The sequence below is a fragment of the Agelaius tricolor genome, unplaced genomic scaffold (genome assembly GCF_023055355.1).
Source record: "Agelaius tricolor isolate 1412-34295 unplaced genomic scaffold, bAgeTri1.0.p SCAF_13, whole genome shotgun sequence".
Taxonomy (NCBI): domain Eukaryota; kingdom Metazoa; phylum Chordata; class Aves; order Passeriformes; family Icteridae; genus Agelaius; species Agelaius tricolor.
This window is the reverse complement of record NW_027269273.1, coordinates 19,457,729-19,474,506: the sequence shown is the minus strand read 5'-3', so window position 1 is coordinate 19,474,506 and position 16,778 is coordinate 19,457,729. Positions and strand designations below refer to the sequence as shown.

Below are 16,778 nucleotides of genomic sequence, written 5' to 3'. Positions count from 1 at the left end.
TGGTAGACCCCATTATAACACAACACATTACAAAAAAGAGGGTAACAATTCTCTGCTACAGCCCAAGAGTATTTGCTTGAGCATTACTAACTGCCTGCTGAAAAGGGTAATCAGGAAATTTGGTGCACCTATATGCTGGGCAGATGGGAAAGGTGTACACAACATTCAATTTCCATAAATTCAATTCCAGTGCCAAAGCCAGCTTGGCACTGCATAAACAGTAACAAGTTCAGAACAAGATTACACAAAATATTCCTTCTGGAGCATTGGTTGTAATCTCATCCCACTTCAGGAAGCTGATCCCACGATCCCTATCATTTCACACCTACCAGAACCTATATGTCCTCATCTGGCCCAGAAATGTTCTTTATGCCACTACAACAAGCTCCTAGTACTTGCCAGTAGCTGCATGGCTGTACTTGGGCTTAGAAGACCTCATCTTATAGAATATCATATCAAGTCTCATCTGCCCCAAAGCCAGAAGGTTATGGTCAGACAGGCAATAAAACATTATCTATTTGTTTATATGCCTCAGCTCTCACAAAGAGAGAAATCCTTCTCCCTCACATCAACCATGGTCTCCTTAAGCTGTTTTCACTGAATTCAACTTTCATGGCATAAATGTTGCTCCAAGTAAGCCCCAAGTCCACATATAGAGTACATCAAATGTCAGAAGAACTAATCCCCCTTCATTACACAGCCACAGTAACCCACTGCATGGCTCATAACAAGGAGTAGGAGGGAAGTTATCTTGCCCCCTTACCTGCAGAGAACAGAAGGTCTGGGTAAATGGCTCCATTCGGACCAGGTAAGATGCCACTATAATTGCTGATGAGTAGTGAGTACAGTAATGGCACTGGGCTGACAGGTCTCCTGGAAATTGCACACAAATCAGATTCCAGTAAAAAAACCCCACCATTTCAAGCCCATAGCATCCAGTCACCATAATACAACTAAACAGGTAACAGGTACTTTAAGCAGATGTGTTCAAAGGCCTGTGAGTTTCAGCACCCCTTGCACTGAATACATGCATTGAATGGGCACTGTTACTATTGAACTATGTTCATTTTTTCATAGTTCAAACATTTCATTTTCTGAAGAATAAGGCATTTAACTCTTCAGATCATCCCTTTCTCTAGTAGTGCCAAAAGAGGTCTTGACCTTCAGAGGTCAACAGCCTCAACATTCTGTTTCCTTTTCTTAAGGTAGCTGTTGGTTAACCTGCATGCAGCAGTCTCCTACATGTAGCCTTAGCTAACAAATAAGACCAATGTGTGCAGCTTTGCTAACAGCACAGTTTTTCCAGGAAACATTGCTTTCTGCTGTAGCTTTTTTTCCTGTCCAAGGGAAGAGAACAGAATGCAGCAGTACAAGGCACATAAGGCAGTACTTGCATTTCTTTCAATGAGACATTTCTCTTTGAATTGTCAGTCAGTATGTATACAGCAGTGGGAGAGGCTCTCCTTGGAATGGTGTTTCCCTTAGCCACAGATCTGCAAAGTTTTTGGGTGTTCTGGCAAGACTCAAGCCTCTGTTGTCTATTAGCCTCCTAAAACACTCACCCTCACTTTTTTCCACTTCATTAAAGCGCTGGATAAACTTTTGTTTCCTCTCCACAGTCTGTGCTCCCATGGGCTTTGACAGGTCTCGAAATGTATGAGGATCAGTGAGGTTTAGAGTCTGAAAAGAAACACAGCAGAGATGCAGATTTTAAGATCTTAGACATCATAACTATCCCAGTGACACTGGGAGTGACAAGGCTGTGCTGGAAGTTTCACTCATGCAAGAAAGTTACAGGTTTACCCTCCTCTGGAACTTCACAAATAAAGGACCTGGCAGGTTGCAAATTACTCTTAAGGCTTTTCTATCCAAAACTCCTCCTCTGTGTTCACAGAAACCTGTCCATGCCTATCTGCTGAGCTGATGCAGCATGTCCTTAACTAGGTCTGTATTAAACAGATGTTCATCCACGGAACATGATCCTCAGTCTGCTGACTTGAAGATTAACTTTATCTTATGGAATCAGTACAGTTCAAACTAACTACTTCAAATTTTAAACCCTTGGTCTAGACCCCTCTGCTTCAATGGCATCATTCATCAATCCTTTGTGCAGTTGCTACCATAGAAAGTATGGAATTCTGCAGCCAGCACTGACCTCAGAGTGGTAGTCAGCAAGGACCCATGGAAACACAGGATACTGCATGTAATCATTGTAGCTGCGGCCAGCCAGAGTGTTCAGGTACATGAGGTAATCAAAGTTGCTGATCTCCCTCTTCTGCAGGGAAAGGAAACAAGCATTAAAATCTCCAGACTCTGCCCCTAAAAAACCATGCAAAAGCAGCCTCAGAGGCCTGTGGCTCCCAGGTTCACCAGGACAAGAACTATGTAAATAGTGAAATCAATCATCCTTTGCCATTCAGATCAACACAATACCTCTTACACAACAATCCACTCCACAGAACCTGTCTTCATTCTGTCTCTTCTTCAGACAGGCCATTTGCATTTGTCTATAATCACACAGTGCTTTTATGCTGTATTTGCATAACAGAGCATTTTTTCTTGATTTAAAAGTGAGCCAAATGCATGCGACTGGATATTGGAAAATCCTGGACAACTGCCTACACAGAAAAGGCTGCACAAAGTGCTACATATAAGCAAGAAGGTATGGATTTCTTCATTTGCCTTGAGTCACCAAGATCATGGCTACAGAAAAGTAAACACGTCTCCCAGTTCAGCAAAACTCTGTGCATTGATTTAGCTGTAAAGATGATCTTGAACAGGCATTCAACTAGGTGGGTCTCTTTGGTCTCAAATTAAAAATGTGCACAAAATCACACTTAATCTGCCAGACAGTAGCACCATATGTTTCATAGCAGGAGGAGCAAAAACTCTGCAATAACCAGATGTAAATACTGTGCTCCTCTTGCCAACAACCTCACCTCCAGCAGTGAGAGAACAGCTTAGGCCTTGAGGTATATGTGTACATGCACATACACATATCTGTGTGCAGACATATCTGTGTGGTGGAATTCTTTGCTTAATTATGTACAGCCAAGATTTAGCTTACCTGCCACTTTTGGAGCATCGTCTTTTCCCCTCCTGAGTGCTTCCTGTATGGAACAAACATTTGATTGAAACAGCCTACTTCAGGACAATAAGAGAAAGTCAGCACATTAGCATCTGTGCTCCCTGTGCCCCCTGCTCCCATCACACAGAAATGAGAGAACACCAACACTAGAAGGCTGAAGTTTCTTCATTGACCAAATAATTCCAAAATCAGAGTGTCATTGATTAGTTTAGTGCTGTTCCGAGTCAAGCCACACTGCTCAGCCTGTATTCCCAGTCTCATGCCATTGTAGAACTATTGAGTGCTAATGACAGGTATCATTAAGCCTGTCTGATTCTATTCTGAAGCCTTATTCTCAAAAGCCCCTGCTTTTCTGAACCATTCAGAAAACACTGGCTTAAAACCAGAACTCTCTCAGTCTCCATATCAAAGACTTTTGTTACACAATCCACTTTGAAACCGTCTTTCTTAAAGAGTGGATTGCCATTTTAATACTTTTTAAAGTAATAAACATGTCATTTCCACATTTTTGCTTCTCAAAATGCAACTTGATATTAAAACTTAAAAAAAACCCAAAAAACAAACAACCCAGATCAACAAAAAGCAGGGGAATTCACTTGAAAATAGGAGTCAAAGGTTCTGAGGAAACAAAAGTTTCATTTCAACTGCACTGAACCAGAATGTATGTCAGTATCTGAAGACCATGGACTTGCTCTTGTCAACATCTAGAGACCAAACTGAGACAAGTGACAACTGGATTATCATGGTTTAGCCCCAGCTGGTAAAGGAGCCCAACACAGTCCCTTAGGCACTGTGTCCACATAGGGATGAAGGAATTGCAGGAGGAAAAGTGAGAAAACTTGTGGGTTAAGATAGTTTAACAATAAAGCATAGGATATGCACACAAGCAAAACGAAACAAGGAATTCACTCACTACTTCCCGTTGGCAGGCCAGCACTGAGCCATCTCCATGGCTCCATCACATGTAACCATGACTTATGAAAACAAACATCATCACTTGGAATGTCCCTGCCTCTTACTCTCCCAGGTTCATATGCCCAGTATGATCCAGTTTGCTGTGGAACGTGCCTTTGGCCAGTGGGGACCAGCTGTCCTGGCTGCGTTCCCTCCCAACATTTCACGCACCCCGAGCCTCCCCATGGTCCTGATGGAACAGTTTGAGAGATAGAAAAGGCCTTGACCTGTATAAGCACTGCTCAGCAATATCTAAAAATCCCTGAATTATCAACATTGCTCCCAGCACAAATCCAAATGTGATTTTCTTCTACAATGCGGAAAATTTACTCTATACCAGCCAAACCAGTACATAGATTGAAGAGACTTTTCATCTGCCAAAGTAAACAGGCTTACTGATGTGATACAATACTGGTGGTAAGAGAGGCTCTTCCCTTCAAGAAACAAAACAAATCCTAAGGTGCCAGCTCAGAGTCAGTCACTTCACTTCATGAAGCATAAGGAAATCTGTTCAGCGTAGATTATAAAACTACTGCAGGAATAACTAACTGCTACTTTTTACTCCTGTGCACTATATTTTGTAAACTATATTCTGTACACTATATTCTGGAGTGGGAACTCCAAAATACAAAAGCAGTATCATGAACACTTACCCTTTAAAATACAGTCCTCGCACACTCTATGTGCATTTCACAGAGCGCTGCCCCAGTGGCCTTTGTAAGGCCTCCAAGACACATTTGGAACTCAGAGAGGGTATCTTAAAGGGATGTAACAGGATCAGGATTCCTGGCATTACTTGAAGTGTGGCTGGATTAGGCTGTTTGTTACAGAGTGATCAAGTTAGGTTCTTCCCTTTCCACAGGGGCATACTCGCTCACTAAAACCATCCAGGTTTATTTTGGATTTCTGGTTGACTTAGAGAGCAGGGGAGAGCATTATAAAATGTTTCACATGGGACTAAACTGTGCCAGTCTTGTGTGGATGTTATGCAAATATACACACATTGATTTGTGGGTGCCATGACCCCCTAGTGAAACACTTGCTCTACTCACCACAAGCCTTAAACAGCTAATAAGACCACACAAGGGTCAAAATAATTCTCTCTGCTGACTTTGAGAGCCACTACATAACTCAAAGAGGTTGACAAGTTCACCATGTCATGAAAATAAGCCAGGCTAAATGTAGTCTCTCCCCTGTAAAATCCATCCTTCTGGGTCTCAGAGGATGCTCCCTCTAATTCCCCAGAGATCTGAAATTCTCCATTCTCCTCTGTTGACTCAGAGGAACTGCATTACAGGCAGCTAAAGCCTATTCCAACCTGCTCCTTGATAATCAATTCACATTTTGCCAGCCAACACCTCTCTAGACAGCACAGCAAAAGCTCAGTGTAGAATAAGGTCAGCTACCCAAGTGCAGTAAGTGAATTTAAAAATAAATATATAATCAAAGGCTGGGTTGTAAAAGAAACTGAAGTGCTTTATAAATATAAATAACTACAGTCCTAGAGGGAGTGAAATTATATGAACTCAAGAGAAGTACCTACAGATCCATCTATATCTTAATTTATAAGGTATTTGCAGGACAGTAGCCATGGCAGAATGTAAACATGATGTGTACTAATGATGATCCACCTTTGGCTACTCTATATGTGATTTATTAATCCCTCTTCCATTAACATCAGACTATGATCTCACCCTTGTGATAGTGAGTGTGCCATTTGCTAGAGACAGGTGGACCTCAACCCATTTGGAGATTCATTGCAGATGAGATAATCTGAACAGATAAGATTTTGCCCTTACTTTAATGTGAAAATTCCAATAAACTTAATAGATTCTTCGATTTCTGCCTTAATTTTCTTTTTTATTTTCTTCCATCCCTCAGACAACAGTCTAAAAAACTGTGCCAAGGCTCTCCTAAACCAACTTTTCTTTAAAAATCTTTGCAGTTACCAAGGATATTGTAAGGAAAATCTCCTTTTTGGTAAGCCACAACTTAGATTTAAGTCATACTATTAACAGAGGAAAGAAGCCTTGACAAGAAATACCAACTTTCCCTTGTGAAATAATCTGTCTCTCTCAAACTTAGAAGAGTGCTAGGTTAGATTACTTTACTCTAAAGGTACAGCAACTTCCTTGTTTAACTGTATCAGTCCACCTTCTGGTTTTGCTTAATCTGTGCTAAAGAATTGAGATGTAATTCAAAATAAAAAAATAAACATCATATTCAAGTACGGCTTCTTGAAGCAGGGTGTCTTGAAAGGGCTGGAGGGGGGGAGAAAGGAATCTCCCTCATGTATGGAACACTGCTTGCATCATGCGCATTCACAGTGCTTAAACCAAAGGGATAACATTTCCACTGTGGAGATGCTGCACTCAGGCATACTTCAGGTCATGAAGAAACACATCAAGTAAATCCAGTTAATTTGTTTAGGTGAGCAGAATGCAATCTCCAGCCCTGGAATCAGACATTAACATCATCAGCTTCTTTATGCAAATAATATCTTGGTCCTATTATCAGCAAGAGAGGTCTCAATGTTGCATCTCCTGTCAATAATACCCAAACAAACCACTCAGCTTCTTCTCATCCATAGTAGGATTTCTTTCAGATATTATTTTGAAATTACTGTGATCAGTTACTAAAAGCTTGAGCTTGGTAACTTCAGTCATAAGGACAAATTTCAATAAATTCACATGCTCCAGATGGAAGTCATTATACCAAGTGCACTTTTGAAGCATCACTGATAGATATGGCAGATAGATGTGACAGATAGATACATATGAACAGATAAATTGCAGCTCAAGTACTCTCTGCTGCAGCATTGAATGAGCCTTCCCTCCTGTGTCCACATCTATCCCATTTGGCACATGGTAAGGATGATATCACAAACATTGCGAGTTTGAACACACACAGACAAGTATCTCTCACTCTCTACAGCCAAGTAAAATTAAATAGTCAAGTGACTAAAATGGACAGTTAAGGCAATGTTAGAAGCTGACTAACAGCATCTAATGAGTTCCAGATGCTTTTTCTTTTGTCATATTTTTAAATACAACATTTCCAGGCACTGCATGCCATTCAGTTCTTTTCCATCCAGCTCGATCGTGCATTCTGGAACCAACCATTATGCTAATGATCTAATGATCTCCAAGGGCGTAGCACTCCTGTTGCTTGGTAACACAAGTTTCATAGGCTGCAGAAGTAACACTGAAGAGCAGGACCCTGGGCTTGGGGGGAACCCTTTAGCCACTCCTCTCCAGCATGATCACACAAGCTTGAAGAGCTGCCATTCTCCATCAAGGAAGTACCATTCTAAATCCACAGGACTGTGCAAAGGAAACTGTCCTGTGTTTCATGCTCATGGCTTTACTTACAGACTGAAAGACTAATTCATTATTCAAAGAAGAGCAGACAGAGGACACCTGCACAGTAACAGCCCACACTACTGAGAAAAACTGAGCAGCTTGTGACATCTGCACCTCATCCTCTGGGCCTTTCGAGCTACTTAGCTGGTAAGATCATACGCAGGGGGCAGCCTGGCAGAATTGTTGAGATGAAACAATGTTTTTGCTTATTCTTGGTGGGCCTTGGGTTTGCAAGTGACTTTGCACTGGGTGATAGTACAGTGGCCCTGAAAGTAATAATATTAAGAAAGGAAAGTAACATCTGGAAAGTAATAATATTAAGAATGGAAACTTTTCTCAAACTATTTATTCATGGTGGTATTTAGTCTAAATCTGGCTGTTTAAGACTGCATTTATGACAGTCAATGAATTAATCTCTTCCACAACAGATCACATCCAACAACGAGAAATGGTAACAGGCTTGTGAGCAGGGAAGTGGAACAGTTTGGCTTCATGCAAAATCATTTGCTGTATGAATGCTGGTTTTAAACTCCGCGTGCAAATATTTCACTATAGATGGTAGTATCACCTACTCCATGGGTGAATTAGCACACGTCACCTCACAGCCTTCCTGCCACAGAGGGGTGCAGGGAATGTGGAGCTCTGCTAGGCTTGCCATGCCTGCTCTGCAGCATGCAGAATTCCAAGAGGAAATTTCTCACAGAGTAGATCAAGATGGGCTCAAGATGGTCCTGTGCTGCTTTGGGTGCAGCGAACTAGGAAGCACCAGCTCTAGAAGAAAATAACAAGCAGAACCATGGAAAAGCAGGTCCCGAAGCACCAAGCAGTACTACAGGCAGAAGGCCAGTTCTGCTCCTACCTGGGCTGGGAAAGGAAAAAGAGATGCTCAGGGTCCAAATATGCAGTCTTTTAGGATCAGATCTTCTTAGGGCAGGCTTAAGATACAATGGGTCATGACTGACCCTTGTGCAAGTGCTTAAGTGCAGATAAGGAAAAATCCCCAATCCTTTCTTGCCTCAGAGAGACACTGACAGTCTTAGTACTGATGCTAAGGTCTGTTCTATCCCTGCAGCTCCCAGCAACAGTGAGCACCACAGACAGCATCATGTCCTTGACACATATTTTCTATTCATTTCTGTATCAGATCAACCTCTAAACTCTGGGCCTGTAAAACACTCCTAAAGCCTGGGCATTCAAAAGCCCATCCAGGCCAAAGATTCTAACAACTGTGGACAGAAAAGGAAAGGGTTTTCTAGTCAAGATTCATTTTAGTGAGATCTTACACAGAAATACAGCACCCTCCACCTGAGGAAAAGGCTTGCCAACAACTCAGAGGGTGAAGCCAGCAGTGGGGTGCAGGTTTAGAGAAAACAGATGGAAATTCTCATCATCATTTCTTAGGTGGTAGGGCAGCACATGTACCTCTGCCTTTCCAGGAGGTGCACTGTAAGATTGAACAGGCATAATCAACATTGAAGCAAGGAGGACTCCTGTGATTCCTGAATTTTTTAATATCAGTGGCTACAGGACTAGGGCCCTCTTACACAGAACCAAAGACAATGAGACATGGCTAAGTAAGCACCATTATCTCCAGCTACAGCCCTGTAAAACACTGATAATTAGTTTACAAGCATACAGAGGCAGGAGAGCTATTCATCCTCTTCAAGTTCTTAAGCACACTAAAATGTTTCTGCAGTCCTCTAGTACTAATCCCTATTTTTGGAATTGCAAATCATATTTTTCTAAGTTTGAAATATGGCTCCAACTTTTAACCCAAACTAAGTATCACTTAGAGTGAGCACTCCTTAGGGACTTGATCAGTGCATCTGAGAGGTTCACAGCTGGATGTAAAAAAACTCTGGCTAAAGTAGGCTGTGGGAAGAAACTCTTTGGAGTCTACACATTATGCAGTGCATCATACAAAGATCTGTCCTGAGAAAAATCACACTGAACTGTTTGCTTGGACTTCTTTAAAACTTGAAAGGTCCAGGTTCAAACTTTGTAGCAGCTTGGAAAGGGTTATTGACAGAGAAATACTCAAACCCTGCAGCACTCAGCCTCGTACGCCAGGCTCCCTCTAGTGCTGCCAGGCACGCACAGCGCAGAGGGACCCCGGCGCCAGGAACCAGGCACCAGAGCAGTGGCACAACTCAATGATTCCTTGCCTAGATGGTATTTTGTAAAATAGGAAAAGAAAATATTTTCGCTCAATGTTCTCCTCTTGGATTTTAAATGAAAAGTAATAGAAAAAAAATTTAGGAACGGAATACAATGTTTTCTGAGATTTAAACATGTTTTTAAAAAGCATTTTAAAAGAAGTTATAATTTTGAAATTAGGAAAAAAATTACATGTTTTTCTTTAAGGCCCCCATTCATTTTTTAAAAGCATACTTGTTTGAGAAGCTTCTTTTATCAAAAGCACTCAACGTCTTGGTCAACTCATCCAACACAAAATTCAAACAAAGAAAATGTCAGGCCCAAAGGCCACCTGGTTCATGTCAATTACAGGAAGCAGAAAGTCTTTCCATTCTGCCAGCACATAAGCAAGCTCCCCTATAGACCTTTTCCTGAAGCCTGGTAGTGACCCCACCTCTGTGCACCAGAAAGGACTCACCTGCTGGTATAGGTGTTCTGTATCAGCAGTAGGGCCCTGGCATTCCCCATACTGTTCAACTTTACCTTCACAGAATTGCCAACAAGAATATTGCATAGAATCCTTAAAATGAGTGAGCTGTGATTAGAAAACCCTGCCGTTTTGATCTCCAGAACTTTCTACTTACTCCTGGAGAAATTATTTACACTAACATCAACAAAGGTGAAAAGAGTACTTATTTACACTGTAGAGTACTTTGCTTTAGTTACCAGTCAACATATAGGTAGAACAGCATTGACATTGCCCTTGGTAATATGGTTCTGTAAGTACTCATGAGAGACAGAAACATGGGAGTGACACACAGAAACATTTAACTGTGAATATTTTCATATAAAATAACAAAAAACCTATTTTTGAACTTTCCCTCAGGGCAAGACTGAATCCACTGTGCTGCTTCCAGTACTTTCTGAAGCATCTGCCTCATTACAGAGCTCTTGGGAGAGTGAGTGGTAGCTGGATTAATGCTTTTGCATTATTTGGGCTATGGCATGTAATTGAAAAGAAGCTGAAATGCCTTAGTTGTAGCTTGAGCTTCCCCTTCATGTACTCACACATGATTAATGAGTAGCCAAAAAGCCTGAAGGGTTTGTAGTGCAATCTCTCTAATAGGGACATGTATTGTTGACAAATCTATATTTTGTCCTAAACAATCATTCATCAAAGCTGCAATTTGACTCTTCAAAATTAAATGCCATAGCACTCAGACCTGAGATTACTCAGCTGTAACCTGTGCTCCTCTCTAAACTCTCACTGGAAGGGACATTGTCATCCATTTCCAGGGAATCAGCCTATTTCCTTTGCCACTAGCCATAATTAGCAGCTGTATTTGATGACCTTTGATTAGAAAGAGTTCACCAGACCAGAGAGTAAGTGGACTATACTCTTACAGGCCTCATTCCAGGAAGCATGTAACACATTCTGAGCATCAGTAGGAGTCAAAAATCTGACTCCTACACCTATATGCATTTTTCTGTGGGCAGGGCACCTTGCAGTGGGAGACTCTCTACCCCACAGCATCAACAAGGTTAGAGTATCCAGAGGAGGAGACACTTAGCAAGGCCTGGTTTAACATGGCATTAAGCAGCACTGACATCAATCCCTGTTGCAGTTTACCCCGTAGGTGATGTATGAATTGCCAATCATTATGGCAAGCCTAGGAGCCCACCATGTTCCTGAGTCCTGGTCAAAAAAAAAAATTCTTAATAATTTCCTTTAAATTTTCCATCTTTCAATAACATCTAGAGCCCAAATCTCAAGTCCATTACACAAGAAATTTAACCAACCTGTTAGCAAATGCCAGGCCTGTAAAGATGGCAAGTGTTGATTTGGCAGAATGAGACAATTTTGGATAGCTTCTTTTAATGCAGTCTCTAAGGACTGTGTTGAGACCCACAATATATTTTTCTCCAGTCCTCAATTGGCTGATGGATAATAACATATTTCATTCAGTTTCATTATATCCTAAGCTCAAACCAGTATTTAGAAATGAAAGACAGCAAATGTGTCCCACTTGTAATTTCACCCTGTAATATAACATAGATGTCACATCGCAATGAAATGATATTATAAATTATTAGAATTTCACCGACTGAAAATACTTCCAAGAAGAATTTTCAGAGTTGCAGATTTTCAATTTAAAAGTTCTGACCTCAAAGAAAACCAACTTCAGAAAAGTCTAGCAGTAATGTTAACATATAACTGTGTGATTAACAGCCATGGCTTTCAAAGGCCTTATTGGAGTTCTCACATTCTGTCCACAGGGTCTGGTGTCTGTTTGTCAGCAGAGAGATGCCCAAGGGAAAAGGAAAAGGAAAAGGTCCACAAGGGAGAAGGATCACCTTGAAAGTGGCCAAAAATTCAATGCGGGTACTTTTTAATGGAAGGCGCCGTCTTGAGTTAAGCAAAATGGGCATTGCCGTGTTCCCCAAGTGCCTTCTGGAGCTGGCTGATGTGGAGGAAATTGATTTGAGCAGAAACATGTTAAAAAAGATTCCAAACATCATTGAGAAGTTCCAGAATCTGATGTGGCTGGACCTGCATAGTAACCAGATTGATGAGCTGCCCCCAGAGATAGGCACACTTCGCAACCTTACTTACCTGAATTTATGCAACAACAAGCTGACCACAAAAGGTCTGCCCGAAGAGTTGACCCTTCTCAGGAACCTGCGTACTCTCAACCTTGGCTTAAACTGTCTTGAGAGTATTCCAACCACTCTTGGGTCCCTGAAGGAACTTATTGAGCTAGGTCTCTTTGACAACTCCTTGACCATCATCCCGAAGAGTGTGAAAAAGCTCCCCAAGATTGAAAGAATGAATGTAAAAAGAAACCCTTTACCAGAATTTGCAAAGGAAGAGGAGCCGATTGACACCATTAAACGCATAGAATCACTTTACTTAGTAGAAAAGAAAGACCTGTGCAATTCCTGCCTGCAGACCTGTCAGGGTGAGAGAGACGAGCTGCACAAGTTAGAGGACATGACACCCGGCCCCTCAGAGAAGCCAAATTTCACTTCACTCACTACACCCAATTCTACTGCAATAGATAACCAAGAAGAATGGAGAATAAAAGATGACAGTCCTTCAAATACACCAAGGCACTCTCCAGACAATGTTCCATGAAGTCCAGCCCAAGCAAATAAAAAGCTGACTTCCCTCCTCCTCTGTTTTCCTGAAGTTCTGCTCTTTAAAGATCAGCTTGGTTTTAGAACACAACACAAGATATCTGTGGTTTCTAGAATGAAAACCATAACAACTAAGCCAGATGTGTATTTGGAAAAGGCTATTTACATCTGGGCCTGTCCCTACAACACGTTCTCCATGTTTGGGCTTTTTGGGGTCTTTTGTGTGTGCAGTGTCCAATGAAGGGATCTTTTAAACAATAGGTTTTTCTAGTAAATCCATTCCCACCATTAAGCCCCAAATATTATTTCTGCTCATTTTCATAGAGTGAGAAACAGTTGAACTAGTCTCAGTAAATGCCATTTGGAGGAAAAGGAAAAGACCTGGGAACTTTCTGCTGCTGGTGGCTGCCACCAAGCTCTCAGAGTCTCAAACAGGCACTGTCAGTGTAGGACTGTGAGCCTGTTCCAATTCAGCAGAGGCAGCAAACACAAGTGTTTATGCTCAGGAGTAACTAAGCAGTACAAACACAACGCTTAGAGATAGACAACCAGTGATCCTTGTTGCCATCAAGGGGCCAGATTCTGCAAGTTCTTTGGGATTTTGAGTGCTATACCTAGATGCAGCAATCTCCAAGTTGTACAACACAACCAGCACGACTGCCTATACTCATAGCATTTTGCCAGCCTCTAAGACTCTCTCCAAGGAGGATGTAGAAGGGGTGGGAAAAATATTTATCTTTTTAAGGGTCCCAGGCTTATCACTTAAGCAGTGACTAAAGTGATTAAGAGAAGAATCACTGTCTTCCATGATCCAAGAGTCAGCTTCTGCATTGACAAAGTCAAGTCTGGTAACCCCACAGCACTTTTAGCTTTCTGTTGACATGTACATATGGACATGTGCACCTGAGCACACATATTCACTTGCTGAAATCACATCTGTAGGGCAGAGAGTGCTGACATCCTGCAAACAGCAAAATACAGGGACAAGCAATGAGCAGATTATAAAAGCACTCAGGCATGACATGAGAAGGGCTGGCAGTGGCCATAATAACCTATGGTGACAGCAAATATTTAAGTATATTTGAATGAAGAAAAAAGTGCCAGGAGCACTTTATTTTTTAAAGGACTACAGTAGAGCCTGGGAACTCCTGCGTGTTTCCTATGAACTAGGTGTGAAAACTGACAAGGGATTTCCCAGGAATTCTATTACCTCAATGTCATATGATGGATCAAACTAGTAATTTCTTCTTTCCATGCTCCAACTGTGCAATTATTAGTAATGGGTCTGGGCAAAGAATTTAATCTGGCCTGCCTCCTTGTCTCAGGTATGGCAGGAAAAGCTTCAAAGATGTGGAAGTTTGCCATTGTCCCCTTAGATGGGGAAGAAGCCCCAAATGCTGCTTTTGAAATTTTCTAACTCTGAAAGAGCTCCCCAGTTCAAACAAAGGAAGAGTAAACTCATCAAGTCCTCAGTCTGTTAGTTCTAACTGGTAAAGGGAAGCACAGCTACTGAGGTAATTTTCTCTAATTTTCCACTTTAACATAACTTTTCTGGCTTCAATATTTAGGCAGGGATTAAAATAAATTTTACATTTATTTTATTTCAGTTCATGCTCTGACATGGTCCAGCCAAAGCTATGCCAAAGGCCTTTTACATTCTCAGAGTGAATAGGTTGTGCAGGGGCTTCTCTCAGCCAGTGGAAAAAAAACTAAAGGCAGAGCCTTACTGAAATTCAGGACAGATACTTTAGACCTAGGCATGCAGCCTGTCTCAAATTCTGACATCAACCATGATTCAAGTGTTTCTTCCAATAACCACCAGGCCAGTTAATGCCCAAATTTCTTGGAGCTCTAATGCATCTTCTCTCAAGACATTCACACCTCTTGAGCTCCCAGCAAGCAGGGGGAAAGGAAATCCTAGAGCCAGTTGCTGTTTACACAGAACAGATGTCATGCTCCACAGCCAGCCATCACCTCTGGCTTAGGTTAGGCTCTAGCTGGAGCTGGTTCCACATTGCACTGATATTTTTAGCTAGTCAATAAAAGTGAAAGCAGTTTCAGCACTGAAAGTGCTCACTTACAAGATAGGTAATGATCTGCAATGGGTAGACCGAAAATTAAAATGGATATAGCTGACAGGCTGCAACAACTCCAAGGCAATATGCACCTCAGGTCTCAACACAATTCCAGCCTCAGCAATCATTTCAGAGGACACCAATTAGGCACTTAGGGCTGTGCTCCCCAGATAAATTGAGAAAAGTTACTCTAACTCATGGAATGCATAAAACATTCTCTCAAGCACCTCCCACTAGGAGAAAACTTTTTTCCTGCAACAGTAAATCTGAGGGACAAGTTAGAATCTCTTCTCTGCAGCTAATACAACATGCCAAAACATCCATATGTACATCACTGTCTGCCCTGAGCATGCAATGAAGAGGTTGTTATGCCAAAGCATTATGGATTAGCTCTGTCCTCGCCTCACTATCTCTTCCCACAGTAACCATTTGTGTAGAGTTTATCAATAAAGTGATACAAAGGAGATAATAATTATTTATCATCTATGCACAGTCAGCTTTTTGACACTCATCTTCAGACTGTGATGAAGTATGCTAGAATGCTTTTTGAAGTCCTACTAACACATTTGAATTTTTAAAAGGATAGATACAAATAGGTATGTTTCTGTATGCTTTTTAAAGATGCAACTTATTCACATAATTGCACTTATTACAATTATCCAATGTTCCCTATGTTTTACCTTATATTTAGGGATTCTTCTGTTATCCCCTTCGACTTCAAAGCAGGTTGGAAAGAGCAAAATCTATAGGAGATATGAAAGGTCACATTATAGTTATGCAAATGGTTATTAGGACACATTACATATCTATATAACTGCTTTGTCCTCACAACTTTCTTCAGGAAGTCACAGCATTGTCCTGAGACACTAACCTAGGACAAAGCTACAAGACAACAGGCAAAAGCATACATTAATATGAAGGAGTTGCTATGGGGTGGATAAAAGCAGTTTCTTTCCCCAAGAGGACTTTGAATTTACATACACAGTTATGGATTTTTTGGTTTAAGATGCTATTAAAGTTGGAGAATAAGAACCCACTCTGATATTTATTTAGCAGAAATGGCAGAAAGAGGCACCAACCCTCATCTCAGCCATTCATATTTACATTTGTTGTGGGTTTATGATATCTGACAAACTATAGCCTTGAAATGTACAGTTTTGATGATCTTCAACTGAGGATCAAAACCTTGCCATGAACTGCCTTTGAAAGAGATCTCCAAGAGATACTTGTCAGAACTCAAAGACAGCAAAGATAAGGGCTGGCTCTGGGGCAGATCCTGGTGATTTTAAGTAACCTCACTATTCAGCCTCTTTGGAAAGGAAGAACAAATCTGCACTGACTTTTTAATGCAATACTGCAATAGGGGTTGTTCAGAGATTTCAGGAGCAGAAGGAACTCCTGTGATTCTTTAGAAATTAACAGTACCAATGCTCAGTTTGGGCTGCAGAATTTAGTACAGGAAGTGCTAGTACTGAAGTGGATTTTCCTGTGTAGAGGCCAGTGAATGCAATTCTGATCTAATGGCCAGAACTGCAGTAGACAATAACATGCAAGAAAACAAAGTGCAAAATTATCACTTCATAGTCTTACATTCAAGTTCCATTAAACAAGACAACCCAGAAGGAGAATTTTTTTAAAAAAATGCCATTGTTAAAAGTTAACTCCACAAAGATAAAGTTGGAAAGACAAAAATAAGTTATTCCTAAAGAATCTAGTGATACTATGAGGGTTGGAAGAAACCTTTCACCCAGTACTGTGAGCTGAGGTGGCTCCCATCTCAGTGGGAGGAAGGAAAACCGCTGCAGTCAAAATTTCCTGGGATGAAGGGACACACAACACCACTGGATGCTAGAAAAGTCCTACACATTAGATTCCTTGATAAGTCAATGGCTATATAATGCTCCAAACAGTCCACAGGTCAGCAAAAGAAAAATTTCACAGCTAAACTGTAACCCATTAAAACTCAAGGAAAAACTGGAAAACAAAGCTCCTGCGGCAACACAACACAGACACCTGACACCAGGA

The 16,778-nt window shown here is 41.2% G+C and overlaps 2 protein-coding genes across 2 annotated transcripts in view; one reads left to right on the top strand and one right to left on the bottom strand.

Moving 5' to 3' along the window:
- Window positions 1–16,778, bottom strand: part of WDFY4 (WDFY family member 4) — a 112,880-nt gene that overhangs the window by 22,630 nt on the left and 73,472 nt on the right. Inside the window, exons 47-51 of the mRNA XM_071439064.1 lie at window positions 15,434–15,496; window positions 3,068–3,110; window positions 2,156–2,275; window positions 1,563–1,680; window positions 764–873 (exon numbers count right to left, since the gene is read on the bottom strand). Of these exons, the coding sequence (XP_071295165.1) occupies window positions 764–873; window positions 1,563–1,680; window positions 2,156–2,275; window positions 3,068–3,110; window positions 15,434–15,496 (454 nt within the window). The remainder of the gene's footprint in view (window positions 1–763; window positions 874–1,562; window positions 1,681–2,155; window positions 2,276–3,067; window positions 3,111–15,433; window positions 15,497–16,778) is intronic.
- LRRC18 (leucine rich repeat containing 18) lies at window positions 11,831–12,734 on the top strand. Its single transcript, XM_071439066.1, has one exon. The coding sequence runs from the start codon at window positions 11,846–11,848 to the stop codon at window positions 12,674–12,676; it is 831 nt and encodes a 276-aa protein (XP_071295167.1). The 5' UTR covers window positions 11,831–11,845; the 3' UTR covers window positions 12,677–12,734.